Source organism: Dryobates pubescens, chromosome 15 (assembly GCF_014839835.1).
Source record: "Dryobates pubescens isolate bDryPub1 chromosome 15, bDryPub1.pri, whole genome shotgun sequence".
In the NCBI taxonomy this organism is placed as follows: domain Eukaryota; kingdom Metazoa; phylum Chordata; class Aves; order Piciformes; family Picidae; genus Dryobates; species Dryobates pubescens.
The window spans coordinates 5272755-5292133 of record NC_071626.1 but is presented as its reverse complement, the minus strand read 5'-3'; the positions used below and the strand labels follow the sequence as shown (position 1 = coordinate 5292133).

General features: G+C 47.1%; 1 protein-coding gene across 2 annotated transcripts; it reads left to right on the top strand.

The window, feature by feature from the left end:
* Nucleotides 1–9843: 9843 nt before the first annotated feature.
* Nucleotides 9844–16754, top strand: PDE6H (phosphodiesterase 6H). Of its 2 annotated transcripts, none has more exons than XM_009898496.2 (4): nt 9844–9939; nt 14801–14993; nt 15259–15299; nt 16189–16754. In XM_009898496.2, exons 2-4 carry the CDS (start codon nt 14851–14853, stop codon nt 16263–16265), a joined length of 261 nt encoding a protein of 86 aa, XP_009896798.1. In that variant the 5' UTR covers nt 9844–9939; nt 14801–14850; the 3' UTR covers nt 16266–16754. The 2 variants fall into 2 exon arrangements, with proteins under 2 accessions (XP_009896798.1, XP_054023943.1); XM_054167968.1 differs by lacking the exon at nt 9844–9939 and adding an exon at nt 11457–11553.
* Nucleotides 16755–19379: the final 2625 nt, after the last annotated feature.

The following is a 19379-nucleotide window of genomic DNA, read 5'->3' as shown; positions in this document are numbered from 1 at the left end:
CTGCATGCTGCTGAATGCTTTCTCCATCTTCTGCAGGAGAGGAGGCAGCATTTGAGGAAAGGAACTATTTTATGGCCTTGACAAGTGATTGCTGCAGGAAATCCTCACCTGTTGGAATCACTTATTTTCACCTACTCTTCATTCCCAAAGCTGTATCATTTGGAACTGACATCTCCCAGGCTGGAAGCTCTGAAGGTAAAAATAAAATGAGATTTTAGTCCGGGTAAGGAACCCATTTTTGCAATTGTTAAGAGGCTAAATAGTGTAATATTTTTTTAGTCCTGCCTTTGTAAAGTGATTTGATTTCCAGCTACTCATTTGTATTTGCATGGAACTCAGCACATCATGTTACCAACTTAGATTTTTCTCTAATGAGTAATGGTGCTGACTCCTGTCACTGTCACGAGCTTTGCCTCCCCCTTTAGCCTTCTGCACTCTGCAGGCAGACTACAGGTGATAAGCTGAGAAGACAACCTCATGGTGCAGCAAATTCACATCAACTGCTGCTGCAAGGTGTCAATTTTAACCATGCATGTCCCCCACACAGATGTCCCCAGATGTTGTCCCTCACTACTTGCAGAGATGCTTTCTCCTCTGGAAATGGGAGGAGGTAATCCCAGCCCAAGGCAGTCACGAGGTGCTGAGCATGGGGAAAGGTGACAGGTCAGGGAGCTCAGATAAGAGGCCTTTGCCTGCCCTACGAGGAGGGCATTCTCTGCATCACAAGGTGCCACTCAACTCCTTGGTAAACCCAGGACTGCCTCCTCTGCATCCCAGTTAAGCAGGTTAAGGACACAGCCAATGAAGCATGAATTCATTGCACATGAATAAAACACAGGCACAAGGTGGCCCATGATTTCCTTCAAAAGGCAGCATCCTAAGGTTGATCCTGCTGTGCCCAGCACCCATGGTGCCCATCTTCTTCCTACTCAGTGCCAGTCACATCTCCTGAGGCACTACAAAGAAGTGTACAGCTCATGAGGTGGGAAGGGAAGAAAGGGATGGGAACTAAACACAGTGTCAGGCAAGGGAGCCAGTACTCAGCAAGGAGGAAGAAGGTGCTTTGAGGTACAACCACAGATCCTCTGGCAAGGATTTAGCTGGGTTTCCTACTTCCTGCTCCCATGACAAACCCTTCAAACCACCCAGACACAGGACATGAGGGCTGTCAGCTGGAAAAAGATCTGACCCCAGGAAACGTGACTGAGTGCTCCATCTCTCCAGCTCCTTCAGAAGAGATTTCCTTGAGAGATGGAGGGAAGATTGGAGACCTAATGCTTGTCTAAGAAGCTTGCAGGCCAGTTAATGTGCTAATCCCATAACTCCCATCTCCAGCCCGAAGGTGCACATAAGCCTGCACATGTCACTTCTGGATGACTCAACTTCCCTAGGTGAACAAGGGGGAAACAGCAAGACAGAGAAAGGAAAAGGATTTGGGTGAGGATGTGAGAGTACAGGCAAAACAGAGTCAGTTTCCACCAGAGGCTAGCCTGAGGAAGGCTGAGGATGGACAGAGCAGCACAGCAAAGGAGAAGGAGAGCTAAGTAGGCAGAAGGAGGAGAGTAGGAGGACACGGCTGAGTGACAGGAAAAAGGTCTCTGCCACCGGCAAGCAGGGGTTCCAGAGCCCATCTTGGAGGAAAGCATCTTTTGCTCTCCATCCCTTGGTGGATGTTGTAATAGGAGCCAGCTTCTTGCAGGGGATGGTGTCCTAGAGAAGTCACACACCAGAAATGGATTTGAAAGAGGACTGACTTATTTTAGGACCTCTCAGAAAGCAGGTGGTTATGTAAAGTCAAATCTCAGCAAGTGTAATCAAATCTCAGCCCTAAGCTGATCACCAGGCAGGGTGTTAGGAGGTATTTATCCAAGCACTCCTCCTTGCATTGTGACTTTCCTCCAAAACAGCCAGAGCTGAAGCTGGAACTAAATTAAGAGGAGAGCTGTGCCATCGTCTCCTCCTCTGCTGGCCTTAGATAATCTCCCTTGCCAACTGCTCCCTGCCTTGCCTGTACTGCACACTCCTCACGACAAAGACCTTGATTTTAGGCTGGAATGCACAGCTTCACGTCAGGCTGTGTCCAGGCTCCCACTAGCTCTTAGGTGCCTTATGTGCCCTGGTGTTTCAGCCTCAGCAGCGCTGCGGGCGTGCTGCCTGCGGCTATATAACCTCCCTCTGCAGCCACGAGGCAGCAATTACTGGCGTCTCTGTGGCAACATTTTTCCTTTATGGCACTTGGGCTGTTCCCGTGTTATTGCTCTCACAGCCCTGCCTCTGCAAAACCCCCACAGCCTTCTTGTGACAGATTCTTGTGAAAAGCACTAACGTGACAATTGCCCCTCCTCCCTCTCCTTCGTTATCTCTTCTTTTGTGGACTTCGGTGCATGGAAGAGACAAACAAAGGTGGTGCTCAACGAAACAGCTAGCAGCTATTATTTAACTCCCCAGTACATATCATCCATGAGTGTATATTCACAGAAGCACAATGAGCAATGCATGTGCAACATTTGCACGTGACGAGCATTCTCCTGCCAGAGCTAACAGAATCACAAGCAGGAATAACCAATAGACAGTTCAAGTGGGTCCTGATGGAAAGCACATCATGCTAAGGGAAAGCACAGCAAGCAATCAGCATCCTCATAATTTTCACTGTCATCACCTGCTGTGCTGGAAAGAGCCCTAAGAGGATGCTGTTCCTGTGGGACCCCGCTACTGCCCTTCCCAGCTGGCCACTGGGGAAAGTTTCCCCTTTTTAGTTTTCTCTGCTCATCCTTCATTTTCTTTGTTTCCTTTTTTTTTCCCCCCTAGAAATAACTTTCAGCATTGCACTTGAAGTGTGCTGGCAGCCCTGGACCACACAAATAAGTCCTTGTATATATGAAACTGTCAGACGTCCTTAGTGCAACATATGCATGCCCAGTATGAAATGATAGCTACTAAACAGTTCACTTAGTCTGTGATGTGCTTATGATGCTTGATTGGACCCCACAAAAGTGGGCTGCTGTTCCAGGTTCTTGGCACAGGAATATCCTTAGAGGCCTCCTAGTAAGAGAGACTAATTCATATTATAAAAGTGTATGCCTCCAGTGCAAAGCAAGAGTGTAGAGGAGCTAAATGAAAAGAAAGGTTGGAAACTGCCAGTGAAAGAGCATTAAAAAAACCCCAACATTAAAACACTAAACCCTGTGCATTTGCAAGATCCTGAGGGGGGATCAGAAGGCTTAGTGCCTGGCAATACACCTGGGCAATAAAGGGAGAAAATTAGAAGAAAAAAAAATGAAAAATGATCTGTGTTTTCATCCCCAGACTTTTGCCCTTCCACAGTTATCCACAGGGATCCATCAGGGATCTGCTATCGCGTGGCAGCTAAAGCATTTAGCATCCACGTGCCAGGGAGGTGAGCAGCCACCCAAGAGACAAGATAATGGAGCAGAGAGAGCTGCCTCCCCTGCCCATTAGTTGAATGTTCCCAAGGAGAGAGCAAGGTGCTCCCCAGAAGCAATCATTTCTGTTTGAAAGCCTCAGCTGTTACATGGTGGGGTGGGAGGGAAATCATAATAATGGTGGCAAAGGGCTGGTGTGAATGAGATTGCACAGCAGTGCTTTTATCTGGTAGGAGGAGGAAAGGAGAGTATGTCTGCAGCATGGTGTGAAAGCCATAGCAAGAGTTGTGTCCCCTTAAGAAGAAGAAAGAAAGGTTTTTTACCAAAATCTTTTAGAAGAGCTTTTCTTTATTGGGCTGCTGGTTGCCAAGGAGAAAGAATTGATCTTTCAGGGGGAAAAAAAAATGGAAAGGAGCTGTCAGGAAAGAAGACATCTGGAGCTGATTTGTGTACAATTTCTTCTTCTTAGGCCAATGATATGGAATTATTTGCTTCACTGTTTTCAACCAAATAAAGCTCTGGAATTATCTGTTCTCCATTTAAATAAAAATCCCTTCTTGCAGTCTCTTCTATCTTTTGTTCCTGTGCAATCTGGTCTAGGGGATTCTGCTCTGGCCTGGAGGTTGGACTGGATGATCCTTCGAGGTCACATCCAGCCCCTGAAATTCTGTGCTTCTGTGATTGTGTGTGGAATATCTTTGGGTTTTTAAAAGAAGACAGTGTTTAGTTCCATGTGTGATCACTTTCAGGGAGTGCTAGTGGACCATTTAATCACTGTTCACAGCTATGTTGCCACATCATTCATCCAAAAAGAATCAACTCTGGAAAAAGCCAAACCTAAGGAAAACCCTTGGGGCAGCACAGGGAAACCCTTGAGACGGTACAGTGCAAAGGGTTATTCAGGTGTATTTTTAAGAGGAACCACATGCTCTGCCTTCTGGCAGTCACACAGATAGGAAGATTAACTACCTGTATTTGATTTGGGGGGAAAAAAGAAAAAGGGGAAAGGGGTAGGTTTTCAGGAGGAGACTTGATGGGGTGCTTGGTGCCATGGGTTAGTTGTTTAGGTGGGTTGGATTGGTTGATGGGTTGGACGCGATGATCTTGAGGGTCTCTTCCAACCTGGTCTATTCTATTCTATTCTATTCTATTCTATTCTATTCTATTCTATTCTATTCTATTCTATTCTATTCTATTCCATTCCATTCCATTCCATTCCATTCCATTCCATTCCATTCCATTCTATTCTATTCTATTCTATTCTATTCTATTCACTATATTAACATTGAGCTTATTCTCTAAGTGGGATTCAGGAGAAAATGATCTTACAAAAGAAAAACCCGCATGTTTTTATTGTGGACAGAATGAAAATAGGGAAGAGAGAAATGCAGCACTTACTAACAGCCTGGATGCAGTCACTGAACAAAGTTAGTACACAAAGAGGATGCTCACTGCTGTTACTGCTTTCTCATGAGACAACTCTGCAGTGAGCAGGGGGATTGTTCTTAAACAATGAATCACAAAGCAGTTATAAAGCACGGAGCTTTTTGTGCTGCATGACCAAGCACATACAGTCCCCACAGCAGCTGGCTGGCTGGCTGGCTGGCTGGGTGGGTGTCAATCTGCAGGTCTATGAACTTTCTTTCCATCAGCTTCCATATTCACAAATAGGCATGGTAAAAATTTAGCTCTGTTTTGCAATCTGGAAAAATAAATAAATAAATAAATAAATTAATTAATAAGAAAGAAAGAAGTTCTGATGCCCCCAGCACAAGAAGGACATCAAACTGTTGGAGCAGGTCCAGAGGAGGGCCACGAAAATGCTGGAGCACCTCCCCTATGGGGACAGGCTGTGAGAGCTGGGGCTCTTCAGCCTGGAGAAGAGAAGGCTCCAGGGAGACCTTAAATCATCCTGTCAGTACCTGAAAGTGGCCTACAAGAAAGCTTTTTACAAGGACTTGTAGTGACAGGGCAAGGGGGAATGGACTTAAGCTGGAAGAAGGTAGATTTAGACTGGATATTAGGAGGAGATTCTTTCCAGTGAGGGTGGTGAGACAGTGGAACAGGCTGCCCAAGGAGGTCATGCATGGATGCCCCCTCCCTGGAGGTGTTCAAAACCAGGCTGGGTGATGCCTTGAGCAGCTTGGTCTAGTGGAAGGTGTCCCTGTCCATGGCAGAGGGGTTAAAACTAGATGATCTTTAAGGTTCCATCTAACCCAAACCTTTCTATGATTCATTCTGGTTTTCTTGTTATTTATGCCAATCAAGGAATACCAGTGTAAGAGTCTTGTGAGCATTAGATGGTATGACTTGCCTATCTGTTCCAAGAAGGGCCAGAACCTCCTCTCAGAAGAAAATGTATCTCTCTGGCAACTAATGAAGTGTATGACAGGCTACATGGGGTTTTATATCATCTGCTATAAAAAGCTCCAACATGTCTTAACTCATTGGTGCCTGAAAGCCTGAGGCCTGTAATGATGTTCTGACGTGCACAAATCAAGCACCCTTCACTGAATGAGAAAAGCAGAGATTTCATTTTTCCTGGAGAAACCTTGATGGTGGCCATTTGGCTCCTGGGTTTAGTCATGTCCCCAAGTGCCTCCTAGTTTCTGACATACACAGGGCTGTGGCTCATAGTTCAGCCCGACCTTATGGCTGGATTTATGGTTCTTCAAAGGACCCTTTTCTCCACGCTAACCATGGAAATCTCTCTTTAGTGTCCTGGCACTAAAGTGTGCCAGCTTCCTTAAATCTCTGCCCCACTGCTAAAGCAGCCTCCAGAGCACAAGTGGAAATGAGAATAAAGACCAGGGTTTGGGGTTTTTTCACAAGCTGAGCTTGGAGACACTCAGCTCTTGTCTCCAGCAGCAGGCACACATTCCCAAAGTCAGAACACTTGGTTTATTGCAGGCTGTTAGAGATACTTAATCCTGACACCAGCATACTGGTACATGGTGTCCTGAGGGAAGAGTGGTGAAACTCCACAAGGATGCCTGCTTCTCTGCATCTTTGATGAAATGATTTGCACATACTGGAACAGCTAAATATCAGTGCAAAGCCCAGTCCTCTACATCTGCTTCTCTTTTTTTCACTAGCACAGACTACAGACAGCTTAGGAACACGATGGGCATTGGGAAAAGAGAGTCACAGTGTGTAAATCTTCTTTTAGAGGAACCTTGGTCCACTGAGTTTCTCCCCAAAATTGCTGTTGACATGACAACCTCACTGACCTTCTACAAGACCAATAGACAATCTCATTTCAAATCCAGGTCCTACCACTGTCCTTCTCTTGCCAGGAATTCAGAGGTACTTGGTGGGCTGCCCGCCTGCAGGAAGGAAGCTGAAGTTTACTGGAGATCCCTGGGAAATTCCCTGCTCATTTCCAGTCAGGTTATGTCTGTGTGGCAAGTGACAAAGCCCTGTCAGTGAGACACAAAGTCTCCCAAGCACCTGGCACCAGCTTGCAGAGCTCTGTTTCAAAAGAGTCATTGTGGCCCATGACAGACACAACCTTCATCCGCTCCATCCCCAAGCCTGCGCCTCAGCTGGGATTTCCTCCCCCAGTCCCATGAGCTCAGCCATTCCCTGGAAAAGTCACTCTTCTTGTAAACTTGTGCTTTCTTTGTCATCCAAGTGAGCTATTTCTGGTGTAACTACAGTTACCATGGCTACACCAGCTCATAAATAGGGTCAGAAACTTTGGAGATGTTTTTAAGTGATGCCTTGGAATAGGGAGTAATCCGGCCAGCGGTAACACAGTTCATAGGTTTCCCTTTGGGATCCCAGGGGCTGCACTCCTGCTAATGCTTGGAGCCCATGGCTTCTGGTGCAGTTCAGGTCTGGATCGGGAGGCAGCAGACGTGGCCCAAAAGGCTGGTGCTGGCTCTCCTGGGACCAGGGAAGGAAGAACCTGGGCAAGGGCAGGGAGGAACAGGGCACTTGAGCCCAGGGCAGAATTCGTCATACCTTTGGGGTGGCAGCCAAGCACTGGCACGAAGCTGGCACCTGTTGCTCTGCAAAGGAGCTGCGCATATACATCTCTGCAAAGCAAATGCCACTTGCTTTGTGAGGGGAAGGAAGAGAGAGAAGGAGGAATGGCCTAATAATCACGAGAGATAAGAAAGAACATGATAGGGACCTTTGGGGACTTTCTGCCATGTGTTTTCTGTAGCCAAGAACCAGCTTCACGTGACACCGGAGACATATTTTTTCCCCCACCTGTCCGCTTTTGTTGAAGAGAAAAGAGACAGATTTCTTTGGGGAAAGAGGAAAACAAAGAGGGTGTTCTGAAAAGAAACAGCCTGGAAATATTGAAACTGGTAAGTTTCAGAGAATAGGAGAAAAGGGTTGTTGCAGAGCTGATTTTCTCAGCAACTCTACCTACAGAGAAAGGGGGGGGGGGGAGCCCCTGGAAACCTGTCTGCAGCAGATGGAGGCATGGGAATGAGCAGCAGGGATGGGAGTGGAGTCTGTTGCCAGCAGGCTGCACTTCTTTATATCCACACAAGCAAGTCCCTGCCCACAGTAATCACTCCTGCTGTCAGGAGCTGCAGAGCCCAATCAATCTTCATGCATTTGTATACAAGCTCTAGTGGCAGGGAAGAGACGACGCCAACACGATGCTGCCCCTGTCCTCTTTCCTGCACCCAGAAATTATCACACAAGCCTCTGAAAGCTGTGTGGTTGCCCTCAAACACGTGGGAATGCTAAGTGTGTTTGCTCCTTCTCTGCTAGATTGAAAGCTCCTCGGATGCATCTAGGATTTACTTCACAGCTTCTCTCTGCCCAGTCAAGGGCTAGGACCTTATTGGTTATTTTAAAAGTAAGCTAAGAGTCTCACTGAAGGATTTATCTCATCTGACTTGAGCCATCTGAAAGACCAGACACCTCATCTGTGACACTGTTGTTCAGCACCAGAACCACGCTGGACTGGTCCCTGTTTCCAGAGTCTGTCATGTCAGAGAGAGCCTGTCCTTTCTTGTCACATCACTAGCTGGCATGCCTGCTCCAAAACCTCTCCTCCAGCCTCAGTCAAAGATCAGAGAATCATAGAATCACAGAATGGTTTGGGTTGGAAGGGATCTTAATGGTCATGCACTAGACCAGGTTGCTCAAGGCTTCATCCAAACTAGCTTTGAACACCTCCAGGGAGGGGGGCATCCACAACCTCCCTGGGCAACCTGTTCCAGTGTCTCACTGTAAAGAATTTCTTTCTAAAATCCAGTCTAAATCTAGCCTCTTCCAGCTTAAATCCACTGCCCCTCATCCTGTCACTACAAGCCCTTGTAAAAAGTCCCTCCCCAGGCTTTCTCACAGGCCCATTTCAGGTGCTAGAAGGCTGCTATAAGGTCTCCCCAGAACCTTCTCTTCTCCAGGCTGAATAGCCCCAGGATGAAGCCCATCCATCCCTACACACCTTGCTTTCCTTCTGCCCTTGTGCTGCTCTGATGTTCCTAGCACAGCTCCATTCTCTGGGACCATCTTTGGCCTTGCCAGCCCTTATCTCATGTTGTGTGGTGGATGCTCAACAAGGGTGAAAAGCCAAAGGACCCCAGGGGGTTGTTATGTCTCAAGCTAGACAGCTACAGTGGATGAGTGAGGTGTTGGTGCAGCTAAGGATGAGGATAAACTTCATCACCATCTAGCAGGGCCCTGCTCCTTCTCTTTTCACCTTGAGACTCCAATTACTTTTTCCACATCACTGACATCAATATCCCAGGAAATCACAACAGGCTCTTAAAACACATTGGAAATGCAAAGCACCTGATAAAACAGTGCTAGCATGCAGAGAGTTTTGTTGGGTTAGAGTCTGGGCTGGGGCATCAGCTCTTCCCTCTCTCAGACAACTTCTTTTAGCAGCAAAGCTAACAGTACTCCAATGTGACTCAGCCCAGCACCTTGAGTGGCAGAACTGACAGGCCACCCATGTGCTGCACAAAGGTTCCCCCTTCTTCTCCTGCCACCCTATCTGCTGAATCCAGTTAGATATTCACTGAGGCCCAGTGCAGCATCTCAACAGCATTCCCTATGACTCCCTTGAGCAGACTCAGTCCTCTCAGCACCAGGCTGACCATGTGCACCCCTCTGTAAGGTGCATCCTGACCCCTGCAGCACTTCTGAGAACTTTTCTGGAAGCCTCTCTATGCATTCACCAGCACAGGGGATGGACCTGGGGTGGTTAGGACCCCTCCCTACCTTTGCAGGTGTGGGTGTGTGTTCAGGAGCATCAAAGGGCAGGAGATTTCTTTATTCTTCTTTGTTTCTCCAGAGCTCTCCCCACAACAGCTCCTTGCAGAAAGGGGCACATCACCCCTTGGGAGTGTGTGGAGGCTCTGCTGCCCCCTCCCAGGCCTCACCGGAGCTGTGCCTCCAGAGTGACCGGATCACAGCACTCCCCATAGGTGTCCCCCCCCGCCCTGCAGAGGCCACCCACGATTGGTGCCCTGATGTCACCTGGTGGCAGGGTATATATGGAGGAGAAAAGACACCTGGGGACTCGTTCTACACGGGCTGGAGGACAGGCATTGAATGGTTTGCGAGAGGAGCCCTTGGCACTGTAAGTATTTCCCGGGACATCAAAGCAGTAATGAGGGTGACAGGAGAAGGAAAGGGGAACTGATTGCAAAACCTAGAGGAGAAAAAAAATGTCCTGATAAAACTCCATAGGGGGGAAAAACTGGATGTTTGTGCTTGGAGAGCATGGACAGACCCAGCAGTTAAGAGAGGGAGCTGTGCTTCTTGGGTGGTGGTTTTCTGGCTCCTCTAACATTAGGACAAGTTCTGCAGCAGTGGTTTGTCTCAAAGCTCCTTGGCTGTGTGAGCAGCTCTGCCCTCCACAGGGTCACTCAACTTCTCGTGCCCCTCAGTTGGGGCTCCCTGGCACCCCTTTGCTTATGTCCTCAGCTGGTTAAGCCTGCATGGGAGCAGCACCAGGGGGACTCCTGAGGAGCAGCCAAGAACAGGCAGCTGGTGTTTTCTGCCCCAGTGTCCAGTCATACATGCAGGGGACATTGGTGGAGACTTCACATCGTGTGATACTGTACCTCCAACGTTAGTAAGTGGCTTCTTTCAGCTGGGTTAGTCTTTCCAGTGCTCTCCATCCAGGGAACAGTTGTGGGAACATAGACCTACTTGAATTGAGTTTCTGTCTTTTATAGTGCATCCTCTTTCATCTATTCTTGGTCTTAAAACTTCTGCTAGAACAGAGGGTCTGAAATCCTGTGTGAGCACAGGATCAGAAAGAGCTGAACCTGCACGGGCTTTTTCCACTGCGACGAATAGCCAGCTCAAGCAACTGAGACTGGAGCTGTGAGACTGCTCACAGGCATCTTACACTGGATACAATACTCCCTGATGAAGACCTGGCTGCAAGGATGATGCTAGTGGCTCTCATGAGGTCAAAAGCTGAGCATGCAAGGACCCCATTAAAAGGAATGTGAAAACAAGGGTCTTTCCTTCTGGCTGCTGTCTACTCTCGGTGTATGGAAGGCCAGGGCTCCTGGGTGTTGTGTGCCTGACATCCCTCTGAGGCACCATGAAGACAATTGCCCATGGAGAAATCTGTATTTCTGAAGATTTCAGACAGGGGAAGATGATTTCCTATACTGAATCTGACTGAAGAACAAGTGAGGCATCTGCATTATCTGTCACAGAAATTTTCCACGGAGAATTGGAGCTTAAGGAGAGGGCAGATTAAAGAGTCATCAGTTGTCAGTAGCATCCAAGCCCCTTTAAGTTCAAAGAACGCTAAAAGAAGGATGATTAAGCTGGCCAACAACCCAGAGGTGGGGTGTCTGACGCAACCAAGATAAGCCCATTACCATGTATTAGGTATAATTAGCATTCACATGCAAGCAAAGCCCTTACTCAGAGGATTAAACTCTGGACTGGGCTGTCAGGAGCAATTAGGTAACACCTTGTCAGAGGAAGGGGCAGAGGAAGTGGATGGAGAACATCTCATTCATCCCCAGCCGTTACATCCACAGCCATCAGCTCTCTCCCAGGAGCTGCATCTCAGTGCTGGCATCAGCAGAAGAATTCTGGCAGCCCAGGAAGATCTAGGAGGAGGCAGCATAGCAGTTGCAGCGATCTAGAGAAGGAGACTCAGTCTCATCAAACGTTTGTCAACCCATCTGCTTCTTGTGGCACCAAAGGCTATCCAAATACCCAGGTATGGGGAGGCAAAAGGCTGGGAGATTCCTCTGGGAAGCTGCTGTGGGTGTTCCGTTCCCATCCATGATCCTGGGATGCCTGCACACTCCTCTTTGCTCGTGTGCAAGGGCATCTGGTTCCTGAGGTTGGGCAACTGGGCAGCTCCTGTCCTGTGGGGAAGGACCCTCTCCAGCATGAAAGGAGACATCTTTGGCTGTGTGTGATGGCAAATGAATCCCAGCAGCTCAGGTGTGGAAGTGCAGCTTGATTCCTGCTGCAAAACAGAGGCTGCTATGTGGCATTAAAGTTGCCTTTTCTTTTGGTTGTGCATGGAGAGAATAGGTAGAGAGATGTTAGTAAGGAAGGTGTTAGAATTGCCTCTTTTGGTTTCCTTGGGTGTGCTTTCTTGAATTGATGTTGGTGAGAGAGAAGCTGCAGTGTGATTTGATCAGATCCTTTTTCTTACCAAGTTCTGGATTACTGAGGAGCTGCTAGGTGGATACAACTACTTCAGACTGGGGGGAAAGGAAACTCCAAGGGCTGAGTCTTCTTATTAGCTATTTCTCTATCAAGGCTGGTGGCACACATGGAGTCAAGGAACTAAGATGAGTTGACCTTCAAGGATGTTTTTGTGGTTAAGGTGCCATGCTGGCACACAGCAGGGGTTGGTGAAGCAGGGCATGAACTCACCTGGAGATGGAGCTTAAATGCATCTTACCAGTTTTGTATGCCAGTTCAAATGGCTGGAAATCTGTTAGCTGATTTTTGTCTTCTGTTGTACTTTTGGAAGCAACCCTTGGGAGGGGTGCCAAGCATCTTGGCAGGTCAGATGAACGTGGTGCTTAGAAGTGAATGTCTGTCTCCTGTAGTACAGGAGGAGTAGCTAGCATCAAGACAGACACTGCTGATAAGAACTACACCTGGGGCTGAGGCATAATATTATCCTTTGAGTCATCAGCAGGCATACCATGAAGCAGTTCCCCAATGGAAAGTGTTTTGTTGAATGGAAGTACCATCTGAATTCCTCATTGCTCCTGGTTAGCAGTGAGGCACCAAATTGGTTTGGTTTGGGGGTTTTTTGTTTGGTTGGCTTTGGTTTGTTTGTTTTGGGGTTTTTGTTTGGGTTTTGGGGGGGGGTTATTTGGTTTGGGATTTGTTTGTTTGCTTGCTTGCTTTTGGTTTTGCTTTGGGTTTTGTTTTGGGTTTTGTTTGGACTTTTTCGTTGTTGTTTGGTTTGGTTTTGTTTGTTTGGGGGGTTTTTTGAGCCAAACTGCCTTTCCCTCTCAGTTTGACTCTAAAAAAAGCCCCAAACCTGTGAGATTTTTGTCACTCCTCCCAGCAGTGCAGCCCAGGTCATACTAATCACTGCACCTCCATTCCCATTCTGTAACAGATGAAGGTGACAGTGTTTGCCTGTCCTGCCACCATGCTGTGAGGATAAAGCTGTAAGTACTGGGCAGTTGTTCAGGTGCTGCAGAGATGGCAGCCAAATATGTAACTTCCACAGCCTGAGCTGATCCCTGTGCTTGTGGGCACAGTGTGTGCTTAGGAAGCGTTGTGTTACAGGCGGGGGAATAGCATCTGTGCATACTTCAGCTGCAGACACAACCATCTGCTGCTCCATTTGGGGCTCCTGGAACCTGTCCAGTCTCCTGCTTGGGATATTACAGCCGAGACAGAGCCCGACCACAAGTGACAGAAGAAGGAGCCTGCCTTTAGGTGCTGCCGTTAGGATCCATCCCACTGCCAGCACAGATGGAAAGATGTCATGGGTGAAATATTCTCAGGCTGCCACAGCTCTTCACCTTGTACTGATGTGGAAATGTCACAGGAGGATTGCTTGGATGGTACATCTCAGCTTAAGCTTTCCATCACTCTGTCTATTTCAGGACAGTCAAAAGACACAGACTATCTTCAGACTGAGAAAAAACAGCAGCAACAACAACAACAAAATCCCCAGACCAACATCTTTGATTGCATTTATAGCTCTGAGATTAAAAGTCCAGAGTGTCACTGCAGGTGATGCTGGGGATTAGGCCAGAGCACTATGGTGACATAATGGGATTAGTCTTTAGTACAAAATCCTGAAGCTAAGTCCATCAGCATTTCCATCAGCCTGGCTGCACACCAGGCTGGATGAACACCTGGAGACAGGAGTTATGTAATGGTCACGGGGCAGAATGTGACTTAAAGGAGGGCAGATGAAAATGGCAATTATTTTTGCCCATAAATGCACTTGCTCAGACCATTCTAGCATACTCATTAGCACAACATTTGATGAAGAGCTGGAAGCTCCCCCTTAAGCACTGGTAAGAGTTAATCCTGTCCTCTCTGGGAAGAAATCAAAGGGCTCTGAGTGCAGCAGTTCTGCATGCTGAAGCAGAAGAGATGTCTCCCACAGAAGTATTGCTCCTGGATAACTATCTAGCCCCTGTCTGTGAAGTGGAGCTTGGCTCATGTGCATTGTGGTGCAGCAGAGGAAAAGTGAAATAATGCTCAGAAATGCCCAAATGGGCACATCCCAGGAAAAGTTAGAGGCTTTACTCTGTTAAATCCTGAGAAGTTAACTTCTGTCTAAAAGTCAGTCCCTAAAGCTTTGCCTTAGCCTTCATTACAATCCTTCAGAGATCTTGTGCTGTTTCCCATAAGTTTGATACTGACAAACGTGAGGCCATAACTGCAGCTCCACACAGACTAAGAGCCCCTCTAGCTCAGCATCCCACCTCCACCAGTGCCCACAAGGTAATGCTTGGGCAAAATATAGGAACAGGTGAAGTATATCATGATGATTCCCAAGGATGAGATATTTTTCTAAGCCATAAGTGTGTCTCTGTGGCTCCTAGTAGTCATGTCCCCAACCAGTAAGTACAAACATCAGCACTGCTGTTGCAAGGCTCACTAGAAAACAAACGACATTGGCATTAACCTTCCTATTTTACCCAAACTGTGGGGCTGCAACAATCTGTCTCCAAGAGTCCAGCTCTGTCAGAGATAAAAGGTGTAAATCTCCATGACTCTGCAAGTCATTAGACTATTTGGTTAAGTGGTTTTTTTATGCTCTTAGCTCAAGTGCCCTTTGTTTGGCATCTTAATTCTAGCATGCCAGATGAAAGGCAGAGCTATCCAGCTTGCTTTGTATGCATTACCAGCTTGCTTTATGTTTAACATCCTGTCAGAATTCTATTTTCTGTAATTCTGTCACCTGACTGCTGATACCTAGAAATGATAAGCAGAGTGATTTGTCAGTCCTTGCTGTTCTCTTGCAGGCAGAGGGATCTGAGAGAGGCGTGTGCCTGCCACACAGAGCAGCCCAGCGATGAGCGAGAACCCACCTGCCAACCTCAATGCCGGAGAAACTCCTGCAGCTGGGCCCACCACACCACGCAAGGGGCCTCCCAAGTTCAAGCAGAGACAGACAAGGCAGTTCAAGAGCAAGCCCCCTAAAAAAGGAGTAAAAGGGTAAAGGCATTTTGGAATGACAAGAAGCCTAACTAGTCGGGTGGCTCCACTGCTAGGTATCCTGCGGTACCATCTTTCCTTGGGCAAGGAGCTGGGAGACTTCCCCCTGTGCCCTGGTGCTGGCAGCTCCCCTGCCTCAAACTGCTTCTCTTCCTCTGCTTTTCACCCACAGTTCTCCTTTCCTGGCTCCCAGGGTGCAAGGCAGCTCCCCTTTTGTGGGTGCTGCTGGCTCAAACTCACCACTAATCTGTTCCTTTCTCCTTAGGTTTGGAGATGACATCCCAGGCATGGAGGGACTGGGCACAGGTAAGCACTGCAGGATGTCGTTGCCATGCCCTGCTTCAACACAAGTGCAGTGCTTCAGCATGGGAGAGTGTTCTCTGGGTGGCTCCTCTGTCTCCCTGGCCTCCCTGCAGCTCTCAGGGTCACCAGAGAAGGCTGCTACTGCCTCCACAAGCTGTCACATTCGTGCTTATGCTTGCATACACGACAAGACAGAAAGGCTGTTTAGGCATGCTTCAGTTTCTGAACACTTCCATTTGGCTGCAAAAATGCTTGTTTGTTTTCTGCTAATACCCTGGCTAAGAACTTCAGCAGAATGAGGTTCTCAAAGAAATGCCAAATGCTGCACTATTAATACCAAAAACCACGGGAACTAAATCCCAGCTGGTTAAGTGTTTGTATTAGCACCACAATCCTAATTTTAAGGATTATATGCACCCATCAGGCACTGAGAAAAATGCACTGGATGAGCTTCACCTAGTCTGAGCTTAGCCACCAGTAAAAACTGCACCTGTCAAAGAGCTACAGATCCTGAATCTTGTAAACCAAGTTCTTCAGCACCTCTTTTTAGACTGCACATATCTTCAAGGAGGTGGCACTTTGGCTACAGGCAATCTGTAAGAACAGGAGAAACCACATCACTGGAAGGAATTTTTACACCACACAGCCACTGAAGAGACTACAGGAGGACAGGTTGGAGTTTGCTCATCAAGAAAGATGGCACAAGCCAAAATACACTGACCTGGTTCAGGCTAGTAGGTAGTGTCATATTTGAAGAGCTCATTTGCTCAGTCTTCAGCTGGAGCCTCATTCTTCTTGATGTTTCCTCAGTGAGTCAACCTTTCCATTAACACAAAAGAAATCCAAGAAGTGCAGTGACCAGAATCCCTTTCTCATGCTTTCTCTTTTGCAGATATCACAGTGATTTGCCCATGGGAAGCTTTCAGCCATCTGGAACTGCACGAGCTGGCCCAGTTCGGGATCATCTAAAGCACCAGCATCTCTTTGGGTGTCACCTGGTGGCTCCACAGATCCCAGCATGGTCTTCATCACCTTTGACACTTATTTTTGGCCCTTGCATCCCATTCACATGCTCATGGGCAGAGTGGTTTTGTAAGAGCTAGTTATGAGAAAGTCCTTTGCAGATTAATTTGGCAAAGAAGTTTTATGGGACCCTGAACAGACCTCATGCTCCATGTGATGAAACTGCTGAAAAATGTCTTAATACCTCCCTGCACCACATTCTGGCTTCCCCACTCTTGTAGATTTTCACTGTTTGTGGAGATACAGGGAGGCTGTATTTGACTTTCCCCCCCCTGGTTAATCTTTCCATGGTTAGCTGAGATACTGTGTGCATGGGAGTGCATGTATATCCAGACCTAATTACAGCAACTTCATTCAGCTTTCCTCCTTGCCTCCCTGACAGCTTTCCTTAGGGGATTTTGATGGGTATGTCCCCATGTTAGCCAGGCCACCAATTATTTGTATCTGTAGAGAACAGCATTAGAGTCACCAGTTCAAGCATCAGGCAATTTTTCTTTAGGACATCTTTCCCCAGGGGTTCACCATAAGGAATCTGCTGCCAAGATTTACCTCATCAGCAAATGAGGAAAGGGACTTGCAAATGTTGTCTCTGTTCTACTGCCCACAAGCTGTGACCTTTGAGACTCTGGCTCTCCTAATAATTTTAAATGAGGAGGTGTGTCTGAGATCAGTAGCTAAGTGAATTAATCCTACTATTCATTCCTTTGTGGTTGCAATCCCAAAGCAGCAGCACTCTAAATGGCATGGTGTTTGCTTTCCTTTGATGGGACACCCCTCTGTGACATTTGCACTGTCCCCATGCCCATACATACTTACATGAGGCATTTTCTCCCCAGGACATGACTGCTGCCAGTTAAGACAGAGAATCATTACAATCTGTCACCAGGCAGTGCCAGTAGTCCCACCCCATCTATCAGAAGATAATATTGCATTACTTGCTCCCTCTTCCCTGTATTTAGCATGAGGCAAGTCTCCCTTCACACACACACACACATCATCATCAGGAAAGCTTTTTTCTTCACCCTCTGGCAACTTCAGGCTCTGGAGCTTGTCTGGACAAACAGGCAAATGGTGGTTCCCCAGAGAGAGATAAGAGCAAAGCAGGTGGGGAGGCAGGGGGAGGTTACAGTGTGTATATATAGGCAAGCATGGCATATCCACTTAACTCTATTGATTTGTGTCTCCTGGTCTCCAGCAGCCTGAGTGCTGGTGAGGCACTCACAACCACTTAAATGCTCAGGGAAGGCACTGAGATTCCCTTCTGCCCTGGCATTAAGGAAGGGCTTTTGTTTGTTTGTTTAGAGTCAGTGAGCAACCTTTATTGTAGCTACATAACATCCATCAGAGGAGGTGGCATTTTTAATCATTGCCTTCAGCCTGATGAGCCTCATTGTGTAAGAAATGCCTCCTCCCAGCTTATCTTTCCTGTGCTGAGCATGTTCCTGAGAGCAAGGAGTGGTTGTGGAGAGGAGAGCAAATCCAGCCTAAAAGATCAATCCCCATGCACAAAGCATTGCTATAAATCCTGGGCTGTGCTATAGTTGTCTGCTACTGTTACTCCAGAAATAAAAGCTAGCAGCTTTCATTTAAAAATATCTCCCCAGCACCAGGAGCTGAAAGAAATTCCTGTTGGAAGTCCAGAGTACAGCTTTTAGCATTCAGCACTCCTGCCATGGGAACCAGCAGTGAACCCAGGAGCCGTTGAGAACCTCCACGCAGTCGCAGCGCAGGAGTCAGCTACCGTTTAGCTAATTGCAGCCCACAGCTATTTCCTTGGGCAGAGGCAGTCTGTTCTTTCCACTTACCCCCAATTTCCCCTGCCTTTCTCACACTTTCAGGCTTTTCTTTTTTCCCCCTAAGTACCCTTTTATGTAAATGATGGTTTATTTAGTTTCTACTGCAGGGGACTGAGTTCATTTGGGTTTATTTTTCTTTAATCTCATGTGCTAGCTCTCTCTTCCTGTGGCTAAATGGGACTGCTCCTATGTCAATGCTCTCCTGCTTCCCCTGACCTTACACCATCCTGTAACATGTGATCCTTATTGCACCTTTTTAGTTTGTCCTCTCCTATCTGGGAAAAGGCCCATTGCATCCAGTTCTGGATCGTGCAGGCTGGCTACCTCTATCATAGAATCAATAAGGTTGGAAAAGACCTCCAAGATCATCAAGATCATCAAGTCCATTGAGCTGTATCTCTTTTGTAAGCAGAACAACCAAAGGAGAGCCTTTGAATTAGTCCTTTTGCTCCCTTTGCATACCAGACCTTGGGAAAGCAGTCCAAAGATAGTGAAATCCTCAGACAGGAAATATCAGGATAAAAGTCAAGTTCTCCTGAGTCCAGGGACTGAAGCATTCCAGCAGACAGGAGGGTCCTGCTCTGATTGCCATAACCCCAGCTCCCATCAGAGAACTACTCTGTTCTGCTTCCTAGAGGAATCCAACAGGAATGCACACATACCCCAGCTCTCATGCCTGGCTGATGAGCTGTGTCAGATGTTTTGAGACAACACAGTTTGCTAGTTATTTTTGAACCAATTTCTATTAATTAATAGGGATTCTATTTGTTCCTTTACTTGTAAGGAATTTTCAGAGGAATGAAGGGGGCTGAGAGCATCCTCACAGCTGTTTTGTCTGAGGTTCTAAGTTTGGGTTTGTTGTTGGTTTTTTTTTTCTAATGAGCTGAAACTTCCACTTTTCAGACACTGAGAGATGGCTGTGGGGCAAGAAAGCAAACATGTTAAAGCAGCTTGTTGAAGGACTTCGAGTCTCTATGCATTGTAATATGTCATTTGCTCTTTTACTACAAAAAGAAAAGTAATCAAAAAATGAATAAAAAAAAAAAACGTTTTAAAAATCTCCTGCCTGCTTAAAAATCTGACTTGCTTACAAGTCATAGCAAGAGAAAAGCACAGGGTGTAGCTTCTCATTCTAAAGGAGGCCCTGAAATTCAGACACTCTTCCTGAGAGAAACCCAGCTACTTATCTCCAAACAACAGGCAATAAAGACTTAACTGTGATACCATCTGAGAAGCAGTTTTTTCCTCCCTGAGTGATGACTGA

Excerpts from the sequence above, each read along its gene's own strand:
- PDE6H (XM_009898496.2), top strand. The coding sequence starts at position 14,851 with ATGAGCGAGAACCCACCTGCCAACCTCAATGCCGGAGAAACTCCTGCA. Across the intron at positions 14,994-15,258 it reads CCTAAAAAAGGAGTAAAAGG|GTTTGGAGATGACATCCCAG; the intron begins GTAAAGGCATTT and ends CTTTCTCCTTAG. Across the intron at positions 15,300-16,188 it reads CATGGAGGGACTGGGCACAG|ATATCACAGTGATTTGCCCA; the intron begins GTAAGCACTGCA and ends TCTCTTTTGCAG.